Source organism: Passer domesticus, chromosome 5 (genome assembly GCF_036417665.1).
Source record: "Passer domesticus isolate bPasDom1 chromosome 5, bPasDom1.hap1, whole genome shotgun sequence".
NCBI classification, from domain to species: Eukaryota; Metazoa; Chordata; class Aves; order Passeriformes; family Passeridae; genus Passer; species Passer domesticus.
In genome coordinates, this window is record NC_087478.1 from 25,429,298 (window position 1) to 25,455,168 (window position 25,871).

General features: G+C 36.9%; 1 protein-coding gene and 1 long non-coding RNA gene across 6 annotated transcripts in view; one reads left to right on the forward strand and one right to left on the reverse strand.

Moving 5' to 3' along the window:
- The window catches only part of DOCK4 (dedicator of cytokinesis 4), a 224,731-nt gene that overhangs the window by 92,519 nt on the left and 106,341 nt on the right, over positions 1-25,871 (forward strand). For all 5 annotated transcript variants that reach the window (XM_064422379.1, XM_064422377.1, XM_064422380.1 and 2 more), the window contains exons 9-12: positions 19,646-19,727; positions 20,325-20,385; positions 22,266-22,398; positions 23,876-23,964. In XM_064422379.1, coding sequence (XP_064278449.1) covers positions 19,646-19,727; positions 20,325-20,385; positions 22,266-22,398; positions 23,876-23,964 — 365 coding nt within the window. The remainder of the gene's footprint in view (positions 1-19,645; positions 19,728-20,324; positions 20,386-22,265; positions 22,399-23,875; positions 23,965-25,871) is intronic.
- On the reverse strand, positions 472-22,270 carry LOC135301883 (uncharacterized). Its single transcript, XR_010363619.1, has 3 exons — positions 22,108-22,270; positions 21,722-21,822; positions 472-950 (listed from the first exon to the last, which is right to left on the reverse strand). It is a non-coding gene; the product is annotated as an uncharacterized LOC135301883 (long non-coding RNA).

Sequence of the window (25,871 nt, forward strand, 5' to 3'; positions counted from 1 at the left end):
AATCACAGTAGGATAATGAGAAATAAACCCAAAACTTCAAACATCTTCCTTCCCTCTTCTCCCTTCTTCCTGTGCTCAGCTTCATTCCTGATTTTCTCTCCTTTGTCCACCCTGGCAGTACAGGGGACTAGAAATTGGACCTGTGGTCAGTTGGTCAAACACTGTCTCTGCCACTCCCTCCTCCTCCAGGGGAGGACTCTTCACTCTTCCTCTGCTGCAGCCTGGAGGGCCCTCCCACAGGAGGCAGTTTGCTGTGAACTTCTCCAGCCTGAATCCTTTCCACAGCTATTGTCTTAAATATGGCAATAAGAATTTGGGGAGCTATATGGAAGTTGGGCTGAATTCAATAAAATTATGTCTGTGCTTTGCAGTGCAGGCAAAATAAGTAACCAGTACTTTGAAAGAAGAGTATATTGAGTACATTAACTTTTATGGTTAGTGAGATCATGTATACACAGCTAGTGTTGCAGTGTTAGCTGTTAAATACTGACATTTCATTCTGGCCTGCGCTTCAGACAGTCGTCACGAAAATTCAGTTTCCTGTCGTTTCTGAGAATTAAATGCGCATCAGGACATGTTGTTTGTGTTCACTCCAATGAATGCCACAGCAGGTGATAGATTTACAAGAGAGCTGCAGACTCTGACAGAAAACAATTTGGGGTGATATGGATTGCTGAAAACAAGGTCAAGGCAGTGGTGGTGGTGTGAAAGCAAATGGATTTGATTTCGTGTTACATGAAAGCACAAATTCTAGAGCTGTTTCTCACGTGCTTGCTGTGATCTGACCTTTAGCTATTGATTCCTGACTCCAGTGTCTGTTTTCAGCAGCTGTGAACTTCCTCATCCCATTACTGGCAAGCCTTGAAGAAATGTGTTCTTACAAATCCAAACTGCCTTCTACGGTATGGGGGGAATGACAGGATAAGCTTTGTGAAGGTAGTTTGCACCATCTGCAATTCAAACAAACATACCATACTGTAACACAAAAACCCCCAACAAACACAACAAAAAAACCTTCCCAAGAAGCAAACAGAGACTTCTCAACATACTGGAAAAGCTAAACCTAAGAGAGCTTTCACAAGAACAAATTAAATGCGAGGTATATATCACAGAATGAACTCTGGAATGCAGAGATGTCCAAGATGGATCCTTATATGGTCTGTCTGGACTAGACGTGGAAGTGACTTAACCAGTTTGTTACAGACTTAAACCAAAGCTGGTTGGTTGTGGTGCACAACAGTATGGTACAATGTATATTTTTTATTCTATACAAGTGGGTGGGATATTCAGACATCTTTAGGCCCTTGCTGATGCATGCTTGACATGATCAATCTCCCTCAGAAGAATGCTGGTGCATGAGAGGAGACAGTGTCCCCAGCCCCTGCAGTCCTTGCCCTGCAATGATGCCAAAGCCTTTGGGCAGCAGAGGCGTTGAGGAGCTTGGATGCTCCAACTCTTCTGCTCATTTCTAGCAGAAGTGCTGGCCAAAAGCTGTGTGTACTGTAGTACAGATCCTTACATCTTAGGATCTGTCATTTGTCCATTGGTTTCCCAAGTCATCGTTTTTGGTCCTGTAGAATATTGCAATGAAAAGAACAGATGAAACTTGCTACTAGCACAGATGAAAATAGGAGTATATGCCTCTAAATTACTTCAAATGTATTTCTCCAAACCATTGCTTATGTGATTAGAATTTTTTTTACTTTATTTCTTTGGACTTTGCTGCTTTATATGTTAAATTTTGCAAGCACTGTATGTGTACCAAGCTTTCCTCAGGTGGATGATCCTGTTTATTTTAATGAGACTGTTTGAATGCATAATAGAGTGTCCATTGTCTACCTCACATAAATTGACATAAAGCAAGTCTGCTCTGTAGCCTCCTAAAGAGTTCAGTTGGACAGAGTAAAGAATTCAGATTTAGTAATAGAATTTCTTGAAACTAACTTAGCTTCATCTCAGGTGGACCTGCAGTAGTAAGATTTCTCTTTATCAACATATCTATCTCTAATAAATCTATTTTATTTTTTCTAACCTCAGGTATATGCAATTAAAATAGCAGCTCTAAAAGATTGTTGGAGGACTAGAAGCAACATTGTCTCTTTACTTCTATAATTGATTGGATATATTTTTCCACAGCTTTTTTTTTTTAATTGGTGTTATGCTATCAGAATCACACATTCAACTGTTGGAGCAGCAATATTTGTTCAAGTGTCACAGTAAACAGAATAGCAATTGTAGATACTGATGTGAGGAAAGTCTCTCTAAAAAGGAATGGTATTTCCAGTCCAGACTAATAAAAAAACCCTGTGGAAAAGTCCATGCCTTTGAAAGTAAGGTAAAAGGAAGGTACTTCATAATGTAGGGAATGTGCGGTTTGGTAGCTGAGCTTTGTATTATAGCACAAGAATAGGATTGTCCCTAACCCATTTTAAACTATAGTTTTCTTGTGCAATATTAAGAAATTATCAGACTTAGAAAATATCCACTTCCAGCAATGAAAGATAGTGCAACTTTTTCTTGTTGTACAGTTATAGATTCTGTGAAAAAAATCATACTGTACTAACTGAGGCAAACCAAGGTATGAGGAGAAAGCACAGTGTATTAACAGCTCTTGCATTGGCTTAGTGGGACCACAGTTGAGTGTGTAATAAGGAAATATAGTATCATTACATGCTAAGAACAGGTTAAAAGACTACAGATGTATAAAATAGAAAAAAAACTAAATATCAAATAGAAAGCTATGCGCCTGAATGTCAGCAAAAAACTTCTAATTCTTGCGATCCATATGTTTTGCCACAGGAACTACATTTAGTAATTATTCTATGCAGAAGTGGATTCAACATGATGCGATGTAGATTGTTTGTCTTTGTAGAGACAAGCAGATGAGAAGAGGAACAGTAGTAATTTTAATTCCTTTTACAGTTTATAAAATATCTTAATGTAAATTGCTGTGGATTAAGAGACAGTTCAGATTCTCTGGCAGATAGGAAGTGTAAGTTTGAATATTCAAAGGCAGTGTGAGAAATTGGACATGGGTCTTTTTTTCTCTTAAAGAAAAAAAACCACACCTACTAATATAAATCTATTCTTCACCTACATTGCACTCTTGTTCCTCTTTATTTAAAAATAAATTTTGGAAAAACCCCAAAGCGCTCTACATTTAAATTCAGAATTTGCTCCTCTTCATCATCTTTTGTTTCTCTGAGTAGTTTTGCCTCACTAGACATGAATTAGTGCTGAAATGAATTACAAGTATGTCTTCAGGTGGATGGCAGGGGGAGGAGCAGACCACCAGCATCACCTCTGGAATCTGTGTAGATGGATGTGTCTTTCTGCAGTCACAAGTAAGATGCCAAGATTAAGACAGACCAATTCTTTCCTTTTTATCTGATTTCAGAAGGTTTCATGATGAATCAATGGACTCTAGGATTGGAATCCAGATTCAAAGACATCTAAGCTTAAGATCTTTGTGTGAATTGTACCTCCAGTAACTAGTTGCTAGTTACAGTCAGCAAAACCTAGAAAGCAATTCAGCTGGTGAAATGTCTGCATCTGCTTTAGGACATTTTGGATAGCTCCTTAGGATCCATGGTGGTATTGATTAAGGAGCTGCTCAGTGTACCCTGAAGTAATTTTGATCTGAATCTATCCTATTTCTTTTTTGTTTTCTGTTTCACTGTTTTAGATCTCAGTAAAGTTTGAGGCTTCAAGTTCAAAAAGAGTTGATATTGAAATCATACAGAATATAAATTCTCAATATTAGTTATCTGAGTTTTTGACAGCAGCCCTTAAGAGTGCGATCTATAGGAAAAACCACACTGAATTTCTTAAATATTTGCAAAGGATTTAGGGTCCTCAGATCAAAAATAACTGATAAATATATATATATGTACAAATTTACTGTTTTTCTCTATGTGTTCAGGGTTTTTTTAAAGTTTAAATAGAACAGATATGTTGTGGTAGTCAATGTATACAGTTAAGGAATATTCACCTAATTAAACATAAACATTGGTGCTCTCATTGTGGGGCCTACCAGTGCATTTTTAGGATAGCACCTTTTAAAATAAGTAAAGAGATGGAAACTAAAGCCATAAAATCATTTAACAGTTATTCTGGTTTTGATAATGTGTCTTAATAGTCCTTTAGTGTTTTGAATGCATCATCATTAGATGATCTTTAAGGTGTGCTGCAATCCAAACCATTCTCTGTTTCTATGAATAAAAGAAAAATTAAGTATATTTATAGCTAGACTACTCTCAAACATTTTTTTCATCCTTAACAGCATATATAAATGCTCATAATTTTTCCAACATGTACAGAGAATTAGATAATAGGCTCTTCATGAGATGTGAAAAACTGATTTTGAAAGGCATTAGCAACTTCCCCAGAGCAGAAATCTGATATCAGATAGTGACCGAAAAAATCAGTGATGCTTCACGGTTTTTTGTTTTCAGACTTCTATCTAAAGATTTCTCTGGATTGGTAAGGGCTGTTATGCCTCACTTACACCCAAGTTAGTGAGATCAGCACCCACTTTGGGCAATAGGAATGGTTTTCTATCAACTTTACTAATCTAGAAGTAAATACTCTTTTTGGATAATTTTCCATTGTTTGGGACAGGATGAGATTGTACTTTTCTACAGACTGTCCTTTTGTTGCTGGAAATTGCTGTTAAAAATAACTGTTTCTAAATATGTTGACATCCACAATAATGGCAGTCCTGTTGTATTGAGTTTGGGGTAATAATAAAGTACAGGTTTATCTATGAATTTTTTCTTGGTGTTAATAAACAATAATAATAAAAAATATTATTTTCCAGACTGTTCATATATTAAAATAATTATCTAATGTGTACCATCTCACTCTAAAAGGCTTTTTTTGAATGTGAATATTCTACTTCTATGGAAGCACAAAAACTGTCAGTATTTAAGTCAAGTGGTTAAATCTGAGTCATGACATGCTTATGCTTATTAAGGCTACAGTTGTAAGTCATTCATTTTCTACTTAATTGGTGCATGCTAATTTCACTTGATCTGTATGCATATGTATATATTCATATTTTCTGGCTAAACTAGCTGCTAGGAATGATTTTTGCTATTGCTTAAATTAACAATAAACAGCTGAAGTCAGCCTCTGGTGGTTCCTAGAGTTTTCCCTGGTGTGTTTTTGTATCATGTTCCATTTGTCTCCCCTTCCTTCTGCTTTGCAGTTTTCTTTCCTAGAACAGTAATAGCCCCTGAGTGGGGTAGAGCAAGTTGTGAGTGGCACTGCTTTAACGTGGTACAACCATATGGCTTGTTCCAGTAAAATTCTTTGGTTTATGTGCTGTTATGTCTTCTAACCATATGTTTTTGTTCCTCTTTTATTTCTGTTAAGGTCAGAAGCCCAGTTTGCTTGTTCCTTGGGTATTTTTGGTTCTTTAAGAAAGTGAAATACTATAATGATGACACTTAAATTTTAGAACTAATTTCACTAGTATAGAATCCTAAAGGAAGCATTTCAGCATATGCAGTTGTAGAGAGGTGCTGTTACTCTAGTTGGAAATTGAAAGAGGTCCTGGTCACATCTCATGACATTTGTTTGTATTTTAGTTCAGTCTTTTTTTTCTGACCACTGCTGAGCTTTTACTGTTCCTAAAGCTTATACTTGTTCCTAAAGTATATGAGCTCAAACATACCCTGTCTGGATCTGTACTGGTACTTCATGTTGTTAAAGAAATGCTTTTATAAAATCTGTTCTGGAATCTGGCATGTTGCACAAATGTTTGAGAAAAGCAAAATCAGAAGGATTTACCAATTTGGTGTAGAGCCTTGAAGATTTGTTTTTATATAATCTAATTTTGATGTCAGGAAATCAACAGTTTGAAAGTCTAAGACTGCTGTTTACTTATGCAAGGAGTGCCAGCCAGTAGGAGTGGGTTTGTAGAGCAGCAGTTCATGCTAGACCCAATGCTAACATGCAAATGTTTTAAGGATTTTACTGTGGACTAAATCTGTGGTTGTGTGGACTGAGTGGCAGCAGCATATGTTCTAGTTTGGACTCATAGCTGTAGCTTGTGAAACAAAATGTGGAGATGATTAGAAGATTGTCTTCAAAAGCACCTAATTCAACTTGGTCATGTAGATCATAAAATAGTGCATGTAAGATGGATATTACAGGATCATAGCTTGAATGGGGGAAGGTTCTGTAAAACAGAGTAATTTAGCTGTGCTTAGGGACTTAATTGTTTCTATTACAATCATATTGCAAAAACAATTTCAGAGTTCAAAGGGATTATACAGCCCTGAGTGCAATTGATTTAATGTGAGAAACAATAGGTGAGAGGCCATTGTTACAGCTCCAAAGGAAAACTGGAAATGAGTTTGCAACATTTCAGCACACTACAACAGTCCTGTGTTCTGATGTTCTTTATTAGCTGCTTTATAAATCAGTTGTAGTATGTGAGGTTTTAGAAATTTTTCTATTCCTTGGAATATGAAGGTGACTATAGAGTCCCAGCATTTAGAGTATGAGTGTGGTGATGATTGTTGGCTTTGGGGATATCTTTTACCCAAACAGAAGGTAGTGAAACAAACTTTCTTTCAGCAGTAAGATCACACTTAAAAAGTCAATGATAAGTACTTAAAAGGGTTACACAGTTATAAATTTTGCAGTTGCACTTTTTCAGAGAAATAAAAGACAATGATGGCAGTCTGTGCTTTCTGTTCACATGTACTAATATCAGCTACTCAATACAGCATTTTTTTCAACAGTGATGACCTTAGTATAGCCAGGGGGCCCATTTACACTGGAGCTCTAGGAACACCAATCGTTTAATCAAAAATATATTGATTTTTTTTTTTTCTTATCAGATCCTGGAAAGATCTCACTTATTAGCTTTTAATAGAATCAGTTTAACAAGTGGCAAGGGACAAAATAAGAGCTTAACTGTTTTCTAGACAATGTACATTATTCACTGAGGCTGTGTTAACTTTATTTGTTGCTGTAAGAATATTCTGCTGCTCTAAAAAAACCAAAGCCATAAAGTCCAAGGAAAACATTTACCAGATGACTGTGTTTGAAAAATCAAGTTATCCCCATGCCCTCTGAAATTCCTATCTTTCCAATGCAGATGCCATAAGACTGCATTAATATATTAAGCACATTACCATCTAGAGATCTTGCCTGGGCTTTTTTCAGGAGAATTTTGAAAACACCAGCAACACTGGGTAGTGTATTAGAAAAAAGGGAATGGAAGGTGTTAAGGCTGCTGCCTACATTTGTTCAGTTCAGACTGTGGCCTCTGTTCTTGGCATTGATGTGTATGCATAAAAATGCTGCATCATCTCCTGCTCACAGTCCTGCTTTGCTTTGCTGACCTTTACATTTATGTAGAGTTTGTGCTTCTGTCTTATGCCAACATACTGCTGCAGAAATTCTTAAATCTGTAATATGACCCATAGTTCTTCTGTAGCATTCTAAATCATGTTCTTGTTTTCCAAGTAACAGTTCTATTAGTAGGAAAATTTCAAGGCAGCACTTGAGTAAGATGGAGCCTGTTGAGATTTTCTTTCATTGATATCCACTTTGTGTCTGTGTCAATATGATAGGAACATCTTATCAGAAATGATTGATTCCTCTGGCCCCATCTGTGTGGGGAGCAGAGATAAGTTGGCATGCTAATCCTCCTTTTACTGTCACCTTGAACAACCTTGTTTGTTACTCTCATATTGCCCTCAAATGAGAAGAGATTCTTCAACAGCACAAAGAGAATAGGCTGTTTATACAAGGCCAGTGGAAGCAAACTGCATTTTTTTTGGTGAGCTTTTGATTATATCCTTAATGATTGTGTAAACTCCAGACCATACCAAAGGATAAGATTACTCTTCCTTTGTTTTACACTCAATGTCACCTTTTAGTGACATCCACATCATAAATCTTTTTATCCATTTCTTATTTCAATTTTGTTATTCATTTAATTCAATGAAATCAATTGCCAAAAGCTTAAATCCACATTAATTAGTCAAAATATTCACTACTTGGTGTTCTGGTTTTTAAAACAACATAACACAACTGTTTTTTCAACAGCTTCTGAAAAAACATACTGTCAGTTTTCCCCCCGTATTCCAAAATAATGTTGAAAAGATTTTTGTATAGTAGGAGAATCTTTAAAGACATATTTGGCAACCTCCATCAGCATCTTCAAACCTGAGAACTGCTCATCTCAAAGAACCCTACTTTTAGCCAGCACTCTTAAGTTTACTCAACTCACTATTACTGTTAACAACAGCAAGGAAGGGCTTGGATTCCCTTGAATCAAGTTAATAATACATTTTCTCTACTCTGAAGGTTCACTACTGACAACCCAAGATGTCTTTGTTCTAATATATCCCTATGATCTCTCTTGTACAGGAGCTCAAAGATTAAATATTATTTTAAGCACAGAAATAGGTTACACGTGACTTTCAGTATCTAGTTTACTTAGAATCAGTACTCCGGACATCAGCTCTCTAAATGCAGGAGACAGAAATAAATTCTTTGTTGCTTCTAAGTCATGTTGAACTCCAGACCACAACGGAGATGGAGGTTATATTTGTGAAGCTGTGGGGTGGGTACTCATTGCAAAGCTACAGAAGTTGATAAAAAGGTACAGTACCTTCAACCTTGACCCTCTGGCTCACAAAAAACATGCCACATGTTGTTGTGAGGGATAGTTCATTAATTATAGTCATTTAGAATTTCTGGGAAAGCAGACAGTGGCAGAATGTTGCATCATGGCAGTTACTAACTTTCAGAGGTGGAAGATGGAGAAGACTGTAAAAAACCATATTTCCATAAAGACCCAAATGACCCAGCTGTCTGTCTGGGCTGCCTGTATGTGGTACTCTACACATAATCACAATATCATGGAATTGTTAAGCTAATAGGAAAGTCCAGAAGTCATCTGGTCTAACCACTCTAGAGCTGGTTCCCCAGAATCATGTCCAGATGGCTCTCAAGTATCTCCATGGATGGAGATTTCACAACCTCCCTTGTCAACCTGTGCCAGTGCTCAGACACCATCTGTCAGTAAAGAATTTGTTTTCTGGTGCTTATTGGGAACTTCTATGCTTCAGTTTATGTCCATTGCCTCACTGGGAACCACTGAAATTTGCTTGACTGTCCTCTTTGCACCCTCTCTTCAGATATATTCCAATTAATTAATAAGATCACCTCTGAGCTTTCTCTTCTCCAAGCTAAACAGTCCCAGCTGTCAGAGCATTTTATCCAGTCCCTTAATCATGTCCAAGTGTGGTATAACCAGTGCTGAGGAGAGAGGAAAAGGAAATAACTTCCCTTATCCTGCTGGCAATACTCTGTCTAATGCATCCCAGGATATCACTGTCCTCCTGTACTGCAAGGGCACATTTCTGGTTTATGTTTGACTTGGTGTCTGTGATGTGTGTGTCTGTTATTACTTTCCGTCTTCTTTTCTGACTCTTCTTTCTTTATTTTATTCTGACATCAGAGGTGAAAACAAATTAGGTTTGGAAAATAATTATGAGGACACTTTAAATCCAGATTTGGAAATGATTTCAAATGGTGCAGTGTATCTCAAGTAAAAAAGGTGGAGAGAGATGGTGAAAAAATTTTTATATATGAGCATACGTGCATGCACATTAGTTGGTATTAAGATTTTCTGCTTCTGCATATGGTTTCTTTTTCTATATTTGATTGTTTGATATTTAAGTCTTGGTTGACGCAGCACCACATTGCGTCTCTGAATGTCATGGAAATTCAGGGGCTCTATTAATAAATAACCCTGCATAAAGACAGGAGCTTGTGTCTAACATTATCTATGAGAATTAGTATCATTCTGGGGGGAAAAAAGTGTATGTGGTATTTTTGAGTTGTTTAAGAATATGTTTTAACTGTGCCTCAGCCATAATTATCTGGTACCAATAGCACAGAATTTCTGGGAGGTGTGAACTATGACTAAAGGCAGAGCTCAGACTGGACTTTGTTGTACTTTTTCAGCAATGTGAATTATTTATATTAGGAGCACAATACAGGTGCTCCTAAAATTTTTAATCTATCATTAGATGATAATCTACCTATTTCCAATAAAATACTATTTTTAGTGTGTTTAAACCTTCATTTCATATTGTTCTTTGGAAATTATTGCTCCAATACCTCCACATTATCCATGGATGCCTTTTGTCTTGAGGTCCTCTTGGATCCTGACTTTTTCCACGCAGATGTGCCTGTTCAGTAGTGCAGGGATTTAAGATAAAGGAACTAACAGCATTTCTGATAAAGGGAGCAACCCATGGGAACCTGAACCATGAATTAGCTCAGGGCTACTTTTCTGTTACAGTATTTCCACAAAAGCATGATTGCACTCATAGTGGATCACAGCTTAGGGTAGTTTAGTGTTGTTTTCAATTTCCTGTGCTGTGTTCACAAAAATATCTAATCTTGCACAATATTAAAACTGTGCTACAGCGAATTACACAAAATCAATGAATATATACATTTATATACATTTATATATATGTATGTATGCCTCATGGATGCAGGAGAGATTAAGCATCTTGGTTTTTCTGGCCGACTCTTAAAGGAGTCCTCCATTCTAGTTTAGTCACTTACTGCTCTGTCACTTTGCTACTCCTTAGAAGCAAAAATTAAACAAAAACAGCCTAGCTTTATTTGCATCCTGTGAATTCAAGAGTTAGTCCTAATTTTAGCAGGAAGGTTAAAACACCTCAAGGAAATGTAAAGGTCACTTTGATGAGAAAGCAGCCACTACTCTTGTACCAAAATTTTATGCATTTGGAATAAAAATCCCTCTTTAGATCGCTTACTTGGTATGTACGTTTCTGAATGTGGTTGCTATTTTTTTAAATTATGTCATCCTATATACTGATATATGTTTATATAAACACAATATATAGGCTGGCTTAATTATTTCTTTACTAGCTCTAAGATACATGGTAATTTGCCCACTCTTGTAGGCAAGAATGTATTAGTACAGCTGTAATTTGGCTTACAAAAAGTACCTTAAAAAAGAAGCCTGAATTTCCAGAAACTTCAAAAGCTTTCCCTCAGAAAATGTGCATAATTTTTTTCCAGTTACTCATTGTGCACAGTAAAATTATTATGTGTAGGAATATAGTCAGGTCATATAGAGCCTGTTAGCTTTTTCTTGGGAGGAGTAGTTTAGTAGTAATACTGGATACTAGATGTGGAGATATTTTAGAGTGGGAATTATCAGTAGAGATTGGCAAAAAGATTGTGTCTTGCTCCAAGTCAACCTAGAAAAGTGGAGGATGTGCCTCAATTGAATTCTGCTTCTTTGCTTGAGAATGCTGTCTTGAGCTGCCTGCTGTGGAGTTCCTCCAGAGGTGAGAGCATGGAAGCACCGGCCCAGTCAGTCAGTGTGCCCTGTTTAGTACATTGTCATTTGTTGTTTTACATGGCAAAACATTTGCTATAGCTATTATACTGACCTGTAATGTAATCAGCATTCCGTAATCAAGCACAGGAATTCAGCCTCTTAGGTATCCCATGGGTATTCAAGCTTGCTTGTCTTTTCTATTCTTTCCCTAAGTCTGATTTCAGGTTTTGACCTGAAATCAGTTTTGGATTTAGAAACTCTTCACAGGAACAAAGCAGAGCCAATTAGAAATTTCAAAATCAGTGGGTTTGTATGTTACAAGTATTTCTACAGGTCTGTCCTGTTTCTCCTTTGTACTTATTAATATTTTATTTTCTTTTAGTTTTCAGATACTATACAGTCATTGAATGGATTTGATTGGAAGGGTACCAAAAAGATCATCTAGTTCCATCCTCCCTGCCATGGGCAGGGTTACCAATATCAGTAGCAAATATATATTTTATTACTCCCTCACAGTTGACCAATTCTGCTCATAGCTCAGTTTTACATATTCATCAACAACAATAGTATAAGCAGATAGGATTCATCTAGTGGGAAGAAGATGTCTGAAAGGAATGTTTGTGACACCATTGTATCCTGCCAAATGTTTAGCTTTATGGTAGCCTCTCTAAGAAGATATTTTCTACAGATTAAGATTCACCTTCATTGCTGGGTGTCTTGGTTTAGGACAATTTAAGGAGGTGTGCACTCTAAAATGAGTTACCTCCCCTTAGTTTTAACCAATCCCTTTCCACCAATAAGGCGGAAAAAATAACAGTTTACTGAAAAGTGGAACAGCAACAGGCAAAACAAAACCCCAGTAAATATTCACTAGATACAAAATTGCTAAATCTCAAGAAGTGGGAATAAAGGGGGAATGAACCCAAACTGGCGAGGTGCCTCCCCATCCTGAGATGGTGGCCCCCATTGCTGACCGTGTAGGGGCACAAGGGGAAAATGGCATCTGAGGCTTTCCTAGATGGTGCCCACCACAGGAATGCAATGATAGTTTGGGTTACCCACAACACCAGGAGATCAAAATGCTTCATCCTGCTTTGTAAGAGGTTCTCATAGTTTCAGTATTTCGGTTTCTGTTTTGTGCTGGTTTTGAGTGAAGTAGTGTTAATTTTCTTTACAGTAGCTGGTATTTTGGATTGGTTCTGAGGACAGTGCTGATAGCACAGAGATGGTTTAGCTATTCTGAACAGAACTTATACAAGGTTAAGACCTTTTCTGCTCCTCACCCTTCCAGTGAGGAGGCTGGGGATGCACAAGGAGTTGGAAAGGGATACAATCAGGATAGCTGACCTCAGCTGACCCAAACACAGGGATGGATATCTCACACCATGGGACATCATGCTCAGCATAGAATGCTGGGGACAGAAAAGAAGGAAAGGCAGTGGAGTAATGGCATTTGTCTTCCTCACTCACTGTTACCTGTCATGGAGTCCTGTTTTTCTGGGAATGGCTGGATACCTATCTGCCCATGGGAAGTGGTGAATGAATTCCTTGCTTTGCTTGTGTGTGTGGCTTCTGCTTTATGTGCTAGACTGCCTTTACATTAACCCACAAGTTTTGTGACTTCTACCCTTCTGATTCTGTCCCCCACCCCACTGTAGGGGAGTGAGCTGCTGACTGAGCTCCCAGCTGGGGTTAAACCACAGCACTTATATGAGTCATTCATTTTATCTGACTTTTTGCAGTGCTGTATAATTTATTGTCATTAATGAGACAGTTTTGATAAATTGCCCTTTAAATACTGGCCATTCTTGAATTGCAAGAGAATTAAAATTTTTATTCAGGCTAGTTCAAGTATTTTTTGAGGAATTGATGTTTCAGCAAGTGTGTTTCTTTGGCCTAATAGCCTAGACTGTCCTATTCAGCCTGTGTATGGGAGCTGCTGGATGTGACTTAACAACAAATTGGAGTTGTGAATAAGTAAAATGAGATAGCTATGGTAGGAATAAGCTCCTAAAAAAAAGCCACAAGTGTAGTCTAGCAAGAAAATGCTTCTAAGAAGGTTTGGTTTTGTATTTTATGGGTAGACAAAGCCTCATTTCATTATACCTTATATACATTATAATTCCTCCCAGGAGTGAGGGTGTGTTAGGAATTAGCTGTATTTCATGATATAGCTCAGTTCCTCTCAAGAAGAGCCATATTCAGTGAAACAAATCCACCTTTTTATCAACTGTTTAAAGATTCTTTCTCAAATATTTTCTACTTGCTGTAGTTGGACTAAATGTGCTAGCTGATATAGATCTTTGATCTGAGCTGGTATAGATTGACACATTTTTAAAGTAGACAAACCCAAGAGAAACCTGTGGTATCAGTTATGCTACTCATATGCATTAACAAGTAACCCTCCTACTGATTCTGTTGTAGAAACTGGAAACTGACAGAGAAATAACTGTTTTAAATCTGATGATGAAAACAATGGAAGAGGTGACCTGTCATGTGGCTGGTGGAGGTTAAACAATTAGCTGCATTCAGAAATAAATGCAGTGTTGGAGTAGGAGTATGTGAACCAGCCATGACATGTATGCACCAGATTCAGGTCACCGTGAGCTATATTGAGCACCAGTGGTGTGTGTATATGTGTGTGTGTGTGTGTGCACATATAGCTGGTTTACAGATCATCTCATGAGGAACATATTGCAGTCACACTGGCTACCAGCAAAAGGCTTGTTAGGATTGACACAAAATGCATCTGTGCTCCTTGTAAGCCTCCAAATGACATTGAATACGTAGAAAGCCAGGAGGTGTTGGAGGAAGGGGAATTTTCTTAAATGCTATTGTTTCCCTTCACTTTACCGATTTCTTCTGCTCCCTTCAGGTTTAATTTCCATCTTTGGGGAAAGATACTGCAAATCTTCTTGTATCCATGCTGTTAGCTCAGTCATTGACTAGGATAATAATCAAGACTGTAATTCAGCTTAAAGGATCTGTAGGTCTGTGTACTGGTAATGCTGTGATGCAAAATGTTTATCCCTGGTGGCAGACTAAGATCAGTGAAGGCTTCAGCTTCTGGTATACGTTTTTTCTTTAATTGTAAATACACGCTGATAGATTCCTAAAAACATTTTCTGTTTTTAAACTGTCATCTTCCTCTGGCTCCTGGTACGTCATAAAAAGTAATTTCAAGTTACTGCTTTCTAACTCTTTTAAGAAATGTGTGATGCCATCTTTCATTTCAAATACAGGTGCAAATATCTAAAATAATATAGGTTATGTTCATAAAATCTGTAATAAAATCTAATTTCTCAAGGCTGTCTTCAGTTAATAAAGAGGATGAGAGCAGGAGCTTGATTTAACTATGTAAATCTGTTTTGCTTTTCCTCCAATCCCCTTTTCTGCTTTCTTTTTTCCTTGTTAACTGTACAGCTAGCCAAGGAAAATTGGGCTCCACTGCAGAAATCTATGAACATTCTTTGAATGCTTTCTGCTTCTTCTTCCCTCATGTTGTCAGCATAGCAGATAAGCTTCGATGTACCGTAATAAGATTGTTTTGTGGTTTTTTGTTAGTATTTTTGCTTTGATCTTTATCTGAAATTGGCTGATATTTTTATAGTACTCATTCTTCCTTTTCCATTCCCCTTTGCTTATTGTCTTATATTTTACAGTTAGAAATTTGGGAATGTTTTTTTAAGTGCATAACAGATGCAATACAGGACCTGACTTACAGTGAATCAGCTGGTACTGCTAAGTCATGTTGGCACATTTATCATTCAGTTTTTCTCTGGTTAAGGATATACTTGAAGGCTGTATGATCTTTCAGTAACTTATGATATGTTGTACAACATTCCTCTGTATTTCCCCACTAAGTGTGAGGGTAACATTTTGTGTCTGATCTGGGTTTTACAAAACCACTGAGCCTTTAGCTGTAAATGAAATCAATTGAGATTCAAGTTCCTACTGAACAGCCATTGACAATCCGTGTTGTGGAATGTAATAAACTTGAGGTGGTGAATTATGTAGCAGAATTCTCTTATTGCTCCTCATTTATTACTTTGGAAATCACTGAAACCGATTTTCAAGTAGAGAGCATTTATAAAGATGTCTGAAAGTGGAGCTCTACTGAGAATTATGACTATTTGATGTCATAGTTTTGCCACAAGAATATGCCATGTGGTATAAATCTGGCCAGATTTTTTTTTTTTTTGATAGTGTGTTTATAAATCATAGAGCAAGCAATCTGTCTAGACTGGTACCATGTGACTGGTAATATTTTCCTGCTAATACTAAGGAAATAGGGGTCACATATGAAAATAGAACAGTTTTCAGCCATTTTCCTTTAAAATGCATCTGTTAAGCCTGCAGATTTGGAACATGTTGTTACTCTGCTAATGCATGAGAAGTTACAGTACAAAAATCCCTTGTTGACCTTCTTAAATTAATCTCTCCAGCATTAGTTATTTCCTTATTTTCAGTGGGAAGACAGCTGAGTTTAAATCTGTATGACATGTTTAAGTGGCGAGATTGGTGCTCATGGGAAGCTCGTTGTAGTACAAACGAAAACCGAGTTGTCTTAATACAAAGAAGAGGTATTTCTGTTTTGTGGTACTGCTGTGTATATTTGCTGCATCTATGTATGTGTAGCTGCCTGCTGAGAAAACTGCTGTGCAGTGGCATACTGGCTCTAGGTTCAACCTTCTGAGATTTTTACTGCTGTTCGAAGCCAAGCTTTCAGATCTTGGGAAGGCTGTCTTTATTTTGTTTTATGAAGGCTGTTTACTTTGCACTTTTTCCAACCTGTTGGTCTCTACAGAAATCCTTTGAAATGGTTTATAAATGCCCATGCTCTATGTACGTAGATATAACATTGCCATTTTGGTCTTGTAATCTCACAAGTCTAACTGCTTGCATTTGCTCCCTGGAAGTGTTCAAAGATAACCATTTTAATCCGAGGTGTAACTGGTTCTGTCGTATGTTTCTAGTGAAAAAAAAAAAGCTATCATAAAGCACCAAGCAAGGATTATGATTTTTGTTGTTGTCGTTGTTGTTTTTGGTTTGCTTTTTTCATTTCCACTGAGTCCTCTGCTTCAGTGAAAGAAAATTTCAAATGCAAATGAGGAAAGTAGATCTGCATAGCCATTACATATCTGTTGCAATCACTATATTTCTTTGTGGCATCTCAGAAGTCTTTGGCTTTTAGTTGTGTTGTGAATCATAATCTCATGATCTGTGAGTATAAGCAGAGCTTGAAAATTTCATATTGTAGTGGATAGTGAATAGAAAGCCTTCAAAAGATGTGCCTTTGTTTGTGTGGAATATAAACTTAATTAAATACAGAATACACTCCCAATTTCCCAGTTAATAAGTAAATTATGAAGATAGCTTATGAATGCTATTTTTCTTTGAACCAACATACCTAGCATTTGTTTTAAAGACAAAAACATAGTGAGATGTGATGTATATGTATGTACGTATTTCTTTCAAATTGTTATATAGACTGAAGATAAAGTGGTGAAATTCAGAATCCCCTTTACTGACCAACCCTTTACTGGCCAAATTTTATTGACACATACCAAGTGCACAGAAGCTCTGTTACTTCTGGAACAGACTTTTTCATTTGTATCCAGTTTGGAGTGGTGCCACAGATAATGCATTCCTAAAACTTTAGCTACTTTGGCAACATAATTAATAATTATTGTTCAATTTACAGTGATTTTGTGTGAGACTTATAAACAAAGCTCTGCATTTTTTTTTACTGTGTTTTCCAGTATTGCAAATTAGCTAAATTCTAAATGAAAAGGCATAATTATTTTGAAACCAGTTGTAAATCAATGGCAAAATACCAGCTTGTTCCTCTGTAAAAATACAATTACATAAACAGTCTGTAAAACTCAATTTTATTGTTCTCATGGAGACCTAAGCTGCAGAAGTTTGCTGTATCATAAAAAGTGAATGAGAAAAATAGCATTTTGTTGAAGAAATAACATTTTCACATACTTTGACATGTGAGTGCCACTCTACTGTTATTTAGGCTCTGCCTTTTATGGTGTCTCATAAAAAAGCTGTACAGTTGAAGATTGCATAAAAGTTTTCAAAGAATCTCATTAAGAAAGTCTTAAATATTTACTTGTTCAGCCTGGATAGCTGGCACAAAAAAGCATAAAGAGTTCTCCAGAAATAGCTCTCAAGAAGTGTGCTCTTGAGTGTTACAGCATCTTGAGTTGTGTCAACAGGAACACAGCCAGCTGCTTATGGGAAGTGATCATCCCCTGCTCAGCCCTGGTCAGACCATGGTCCTTCAAGACCAATATTAATGGACCTAATATGAAGGACCCTTTTGGGTCCTTCAAGACCAACATTAATGAGCTGAAGTGAATTCAGCAGAAGGCTTCATGTTGTTTGTGGGCAGGAGCTCCTGCACTGGGAGGTCAGGTTGAGGCAGTGGATCTTGTTCAGACTGGAGAAGAAATAGTTTTGAGGGGAACTAAATCACATAATAATCACAGATACATAGAATGTTTTGGGTGAGAAGATACCTTTAAAGGTCATCTAATTCAGCCCCTTTGCAACAAGCTGAGACATCATCAAAGAATCATTAACGTTGGAAAAGTCCTTCAAGATCATAGCCTTGGAGTCTTGCTGGTCAGAACCTGTCCAACCCGACTGAGTATTTCCATGGTGGGACATCTATTACCTCACTGGAAAACTTGTTCCAGTGTTTTACCACTGCCATTGTAAAAAATTCTTTCTTATTTCTAGTCTGGATCAATCCTCTTTTAGTTTATAGTCATTATCCCTTGTCCCATGGCAACAGTCCCCGGTAAAAAGTTTGTCCCCATTTACCTACAAGAAGATCAGTAACATTGGTGGTGGGACAGTGAGGGACAAGGGATACAGACTGAAGTTAGGTATGCATCTGGATATAAAGAAAAAGTTGAGGACAGTCAGACCCTGGAATGGGTTTTCCAGAGAGCCTTTGTGGTTTCTATAGCGGAAGATTTCATGGCCCAACTGGCTAAATCTCTGAGCAAGCTAATCTGACCTGATAGCTGACCCCCTCTGAGCAGAACTATGGATGTAGAGGCCCTTTGAGGTCCCTTTTAATGTGAATGACTGATTCTGTGAGTGATCAATGCAGATTTTCTACAAGGCAAATACTGGTGCAATAAAGATTTAATTAGTCTCTATTGAGATGGATCTTATCCAACATATTCCTAGTGATTTTCCAGCTGCATTTTGAAAAGCTATGCTTGATGTAGACCAGTGGTAAACCATGTTTAGCTTCTGGAATAAGCAGAAGATGTGTATAAAGCTGAGAAAAAAAATTAGGTGTACTTATGAAATTTTATTTCTGATTGAGCATTACAGGACATCCAGACTCATGTGCCTTGCCAGCTGGGGCTGGGGGTGAGAGAGTGAAGTTAAGTCTATAACACTTACTTGCCTTTCCCATCTTCCACATCTCTCACTACAGAAATATGATTGTTACATTTATTATGAGGCTGTGTCTTAGAAAAAATTATCCAGAACATGGAAGGCTGGCTTTTCATAATATTGCCATGCAAGAATTGCCAGGTTTGCATAGAGTTTATCCATAAATTCTGCTATCTAATGGAAATATATATAAAAAAAGAAAATTGTTCTTCCAGTGTGCTCTTATGCCCTCTTCTATTTGGAAATAAGAGTTCTCTGCATCTCCATACTAGCAGTATTAATATTTGTATCAGCTGTAGCATTTAACACCCCACAGTAGATTGCAAAACAGGGTTTTAAAAATTACATTTGCCCTGCTGGAACTTTCAAGACTCATACAAAACTGCTAAAATCAGTGTATTGTAGTAAGAGGTTTTAAGAGAGTTGTGTAAGAAAAATGTCTCCTACAATCATCATCCTACATATGAAAAAAAATATTGGCTGAATACAAACACAGCAATGTTGACATTTGTTTAGCAAGAATCAATACCAACTTACTACACATCTAATTTTAGTTTTAGGATAAATGGATTTTATTGCTTGTGTTTCTCTGTGTACGACGATGTACAATGTCATTCTTCCAAATGACAATCAGTCTTCTATTTTGTATTGAGTTTTTAGTAATTTTCGTAGGTGATTAAGTTAATCACCACCCTTCACTAGTGTCTCCCTTTTGTTTTGCATTCATACATCTGAGACTTCCAGAAAGAAATTATTTCTTTTTTTTTTATCTTGAGAAAGGTTGCATCTGGAAATAAGATTAAAATGAGATCTACTTTTGCTGTATTGTTCAACATATCTGTCATATTTGTTTTCTTACAGTGAAAGATTTTTTTTAAGACTGAATAGAAATGGTTTGCCAAAATGTCCAGAAAAGCCTGAAAGACACTGTTCTCTCTTTGTGGTGAGTTCTTCCTGATCTCAATATTTCTTTGTGCTGGATGTTGAGAATAGAAATTAGATTAAATTGTTATTGTGTGGTTGCATCAGAGCTGCTCTCTAAGCTTGTACGTTGCAGTGAACATCAACTCAGCAGGCTGGTTTGAGGGGCTGCAGGATATGGGTGAACCCCCAGTTTGAATGTTTCATGGCAGTATGTGGACACTCATTGAACTTCCATGTAGGTATACGTACCACTCATTCTCTCTGCAACAAAGACCAGTTATGTTTCCTCCTTGTGCTTTTTACACCCAAACAATTGTTTGTGCAGCACTCTCTGTACTTCCAGAATATTTGGAATTCCACGAATGCAGCCCTACTGTTCAAGGCACACAGCAAGTCTCTTGTGCCCTTCCACTGATTTTGCGACATTACAGCAAATTCTAACCACGATATTTTAGGATGCTCATTTTGAGTGCATGGCTGCCAGTTTACAATGTTGAAAGGATTTGTTAATGTTGCATAAATGAACTCACTGTCAGTGAAAGCAGTGTGTACAGGTCTCTTTAAATGTTGCATGTTAATCAGGAGCCATGAATAATGAGGTTCTGATCTTGTGCAGGATTTGGGTAGCAGTGAACTCAGGAAGGACATCTATATCACTGTGCACATTATCCGAATAGGTAGGTATAAGGTTTTATTTGTTAGACATATGGCAGTAAATAAAAGAAAACTGCTTGGGGCTAGCTTTTGGATTTGCTATAACAGCTAGATTTTTGAACAAACTTTTGGAAAAGAAAATGCCTGGTTTTTGTTGGAAATTTGCTTGCATTTCTCAGCATTGTTTTATGTTATTTATCAAGTATACTGCTAACTGAGTTTAGATGCTTTGTTACTATCACAAAACAAAATGGAAGTGTCAAAGATGAACTGTGTTAAGATGATGGAGTTGTCACTGGGGAGTCCACTCTTGTTCTCAAGTGTAATTTCAAGCATCCTTTGAACATAGAAAATCTTGTATGGACATTTAGTGTACCTCATTTGTATCTGATGTATATCTGATATTGTTCAGATAAACTTTGTTTTCTCCCTGACTCCTTTAAAAAGGGGGAGAGGTGAAAAAAAATGGACAATATTTCATAAAAATTTTAATCTCTGATGCTATGGACAGATATCAAGCCCTCTAGAAAAAAAAGTGGAGGAGAAGAAAAGAGTATGTTTGTGTACTTGTTTTAAGAAGTCCTCTGGGCTGTACTGATGTGAAGCAATAATCTTTGGGTCTACTTCTGACCTCTTAGATCTATTTTCTTTGTAAACTGCCTCTAGTTGCATCAGTGCAGTACTAAATATAACTTTTCTTCCTATTTTTGAAAGGCATTTTGGTTTGAAGTATAGTCACTGTAACGTATGCTGAGTTCAGAAACAATTTGTTACAATGTAACAAATTGTTACTGAATTGTTTCTTTATTTTTCAGCTGTGAGAAAATAATTGTGCATTTTTATGCTAATTTGATATTTCATCAAAATACAGTGTTCTTTTTTTTGCAAGATTTTATAAAAGGTATGGTGAATTCTGATGTAAGTACAGTTAGAAGAATAAATGTTTAAAAAATATTAAAGACTAGGATTTTTCAAGTTTATAAGTTTCAGATATATTCACAGTCAAGTTTATATGTGAACCACTGAAATATTAAAAAATTAAAATAACATTTATCTGCTTTGTGGTGTGAAAATGAACAATTACTCTTCAAGCTGCTGTGATGCATAGGGATATTTGGAGGAGACCTTGCCCTGCAGCAACTGCAGCCATAGGGGGTTTTTTGACAGAAATTAAGACTTGGTGGGAAAGATACATAACTGCTAGTGCACAATTGAATAAAATTGATAGAAAGGGGGCAGTTTCAAATGCCAGGAACACAGTGGGAAGATTGATAAATTGTATTTAAATCAAATAGAAAAGGCTATAAAAATATTTTGTTTCAAATCTCTTTTCCTTGACTGCCTTCTTTCTTTCCTTACCATAAATTTTTTTTCCTGTTCTTTGTCATCTTTTCTCTCTGTGTTTTGTCTTTTCTTTATTTTTCTGCAACTGGTCAATTATCCCCTTGCTTTCCAGTTGCCTATAAGGAAACAGCATTTGATTACCAAATTGTAGTGGTTCAATCACACCTCTCACATAAATGATGGGTAGCAACAGCCATGGTAATATTATTCTTACCAGACAGCAAACCTTGAACACTCTGTCATGTCTGAACTCTAAGTTTAATTTGATAGTGTCATGAGGATTCTATGACTGGGTGTTACAAAGTGGTGTTTGCTGAGTGAAGGTCGTGAGAGGATGAGCAGAGCCTCTGGTCTGAGGCCATTTGAGATCACCACATACTCAGTGGACTTGCTGGCTGTACCTTTTGCTGTCTGAGTGCAGCACAGAGATGGACCAGGTAGGTTCCCAATGGGAGCACGCTTGGCATTGTCTGAGCTGGATTGCTTGCTGCCTCCCTTCTGTGGTTTGGAGAGACACAGTTCCATGGATTATGCATCAAATATGTGTTTTGTTTGGCAGGACGAATGGGAGCTGGAGAAAAGAAGAATGCCTGCAATGTCCAATATAGACGGCCCTTTGGTTGTGCAGTCCTCAGTATTGCAGATTTGCTGGCAGGAGATTCAAAGGATGACCTTGTCTTAAAAGTCTACATGTAAGAAATGTTTTTTTCTTAATTTTTGAAAGTACCTTAGAGTCATTTGCATCAGAATCAGTGGTGTTAAATGCAGTGTGACTAAATAGCTCTAGCTCCTTTCTTTTCCAAAAATGCACAGTAGCTGGCTTTTTTTCCCTTTTTTTTTATCACAGTGTGGAAATTTTGGCTGGTACTACAGGTGTGTTTATAAAGTGGGATAATAGTGGGCCACATCCTTTGAGGTATTTGTGTATGTATCAGCATTTTTCACATTATTCTGGAGCTCTCTTTTTATGGCAACATAAAGTGGTTTTTGGACTTATTTAAGTGCCTTGTGCTACCAAGGCATCTAGTGGAAGTACTTTGTAGCTACAGAAAAAAAAGCAGGCAGAGTATCTTTTTGTGAAATAAAGCGACTACATAATGGGGATAACAAAACTATAGAAGGCAGTTTATGCTGGAGAATAAAAAATCAAAAGTAGGTTTAAAAACAAGTGCTTGATTAGATAGTGGATGTTGGCTGATAGCAATTGGCAGAAAGTTCAATTTTCTAGTAGCAAGCAACTCAATGCATGCAATTTCGTGCTGATCTTGGACGTTATAGTAAGAACTGTTTTGTGCAGTGGTCTGGTCTAATTGCATATACCTGGGACAATATTGGCATGTGTATGAGAGAGTTCTGCCCTTCTCAGGGGTAGCACTCAAATCTTGAAGGCATGGGTGTCCTTCCTCTGTCTCTGTGGTGAATTAGAGCTGCTGGAATCAGTGCTGCAGAGCAGCAGCTGAGTGCCATACTGGGCAAGTGGGCTGGCTCTTTTTTAGACTCCCAGAACATTAAAGTCAGATAAATGTTCACTCTTGGTTAACAAATTGTTAGTTTTGTCTACCTAATATATTTTGAGTTTTTTTAAAAATTGCCTGTTTGTTTTAAGATAACAAAAACAATGGAAGAATTATCACTAGAAATCAGATTTAATGCTCAGCTAACTGAAGTCTACACTTTGATCATTAGAACACAGGTTTTCCTTATGGAAAACCAGCTATTTTCTAAATGTATACTGAAATGGAATTTGCTCTTTCATTCACTACCTCCTGAAGATAACAACCTTTTTAAATAACTTTGAAGTGTATAGCACAGATTTTTCTGTTTACTAAGACCAACTCTGAGTCCTGTGTCTTTTTTAGAGTGTCACAAGACAGACTTCTGTGTGGATTAGTCCTGAAGGATAGTTCTATACAGAATTGAACTTGGTTATGGCTGAGTCCCTCAACATAGTTGTTTCTATCTTTCTCGTAACCTTTGCCTCATGAAGCAGGTATTTCATGGTGCCTCTCTCAAATGGGAAGGGCACTGTTTCCATCGAGATATGCAGTTTGCTCCTATTGTGTTATTTGTTTCTTGAGCTAAAGAGAATTTCTTTAGGGATATGTTGTGAAACTGGTCTGATAAACTTGTGTTCCCATTTCAGAATTTTAAAAGTTATAATTTTTCTAGGTGCAACACAGAGAGTGACTGGTATCAGATCCATGAAAATATCATTAAAAAGCTGAATGCACGTTACAACTTGACAGGCTCCAATGCAGGTGAGTAATTTGCCACCTTTCTGTTTGCATTCTTAGGGGTTTCTTAGTTTGCAAATGAAGTAGCTCTATTGTAGAAAGACTAATATCTATGAAAGAAACATTTTTGGACAGAGTAAAAATAGTCAGATTAAAATGTACAATACTGCTGTTCGTCTGCACCTTTAAAAATTATTTTAAAAAATCACTATTTTTTTTTCAAGGAACTATATAACATAAACTTCTATTCTGTGCTGAGGAGTTACAATTTGCTGGAGTTCTGTTCAGTTCTGGAGCTGATCAAATTATTGATCCACATAGCCTGACATTTCTGCTTTGCATTTTCACCAGGAATATAAATTTTGCCATGGACATTAGTGTCATGTTTTAGGAATGGTATTCCCCAGTTTAGTACTCACACTAAAAAGAAAACCATGAGCCACTCTCCTGCCCCCTCTGGTGGGATATGCAAAAGGCAGAGAACCTGAGGTGACATGAAAACAATTTACTGGAAAGAGCAATGAGATAAGGAAAAACCCAGAAGCAGCAGCAACATTGTTAACGAAAGTGTACAAAAGTGGGTGATTCACATGCAAATGCTCATCTCGGACAACAATCAACAATGGTGGATGAGTTTCCCCTCCCTCCAGGCTCTCTCTTGACCTGTAGCCCCACCTCTCCTTCCTGGAAGCCAGAGTTCCTTACTTCCACACCATCCATGATGTAGCTGCTATAGCAACCTAGACAAGCCCACAGGGCTCCAGCCCTCACCCCTCATGGCCAAAACCAGAACAATTATATATAACATTTGAGAAAAAAATGAATGTGCAATCTGCATTCCTGCTGGTAGCTTTGCATTCCAGCTGAGCAAGATGCAGAGTTGTAATTTCAGAACATAGATAAATTTGTGTGTGAGACTTAAGCAATGGGACACACTGACCTTTGTTATTATGAGATGGTGCTTTGACTCACAGGAGATGTTGAATTTGCATTTTTTGCTTTCTTTTTTTTTAATATCAACTTGCTAACTTTTTCTGAATTCTGTCATTCAAAGGGGGCATCAAACTTGAAATGAAACCTGAAATGGAGGCTTATGAGTCTATTGTCCCTGTATTCAAATGTTGGTTTTTCCTGTGAAATGTCAATTAGTTGAAATATGAAAAAAATAGAAAGAAAAATAGAAAAATATAATTTTCAAAGTTCCAGTATATTGTATTTGTAATGCCTTTCATGTAGCAGAGTTCTTGCTTCTTTAACTGTCTGTATTGTACATTGCAGGCTTCTTTAACTTGATTTCAAGCACAATGTTTATCTTGAAAATGTATGTTTAACTACCTTAAGAGGATAACCAAGAAGCACATAAAAGCTCATTTATCAAGATTGAAGTTATACATTTAACCATTTCTAATTTGATTATTTTCTCATATAGAATCTAGCCAAATATATACATATATTTAAGGTTTAGAATATCATGGATTTTATTGGACAATAAGTATAAAAATCATGTACTGAAAATAGAAGGATACATTGCTAAGTTTAATGTTTGGCTTCTTAAATGTGTTAATACTATTCATCAAGAAAAACTTATTCTTGGTCGTTCTGACTGTCCATATAATATGTGCTTACTCTGTGATACATTGCTAATCCTATTCTTCTCTCATGAAATTAAAGTTCACAGTTAAATGTGTAGTCCTAAGGAGACACTGGATAAATTTGAATGTTCTTAATTATGTGAATATTTATTGTGGGACATTAATTATTTTACATGTTACACGAGGCTGTAAACAAAAGGTAGCAAATGGAAGATTAGTTGCATTTTGAAAAGGATTATCAGGGTAAGGGAGGCAAAGAGGGAAGATCAGCACAGAATTCCAGCAGTGGATATGAAGGTTGGAGAGAGAAAGAAGAAGTGAGCAGTAATGTCACTTTGA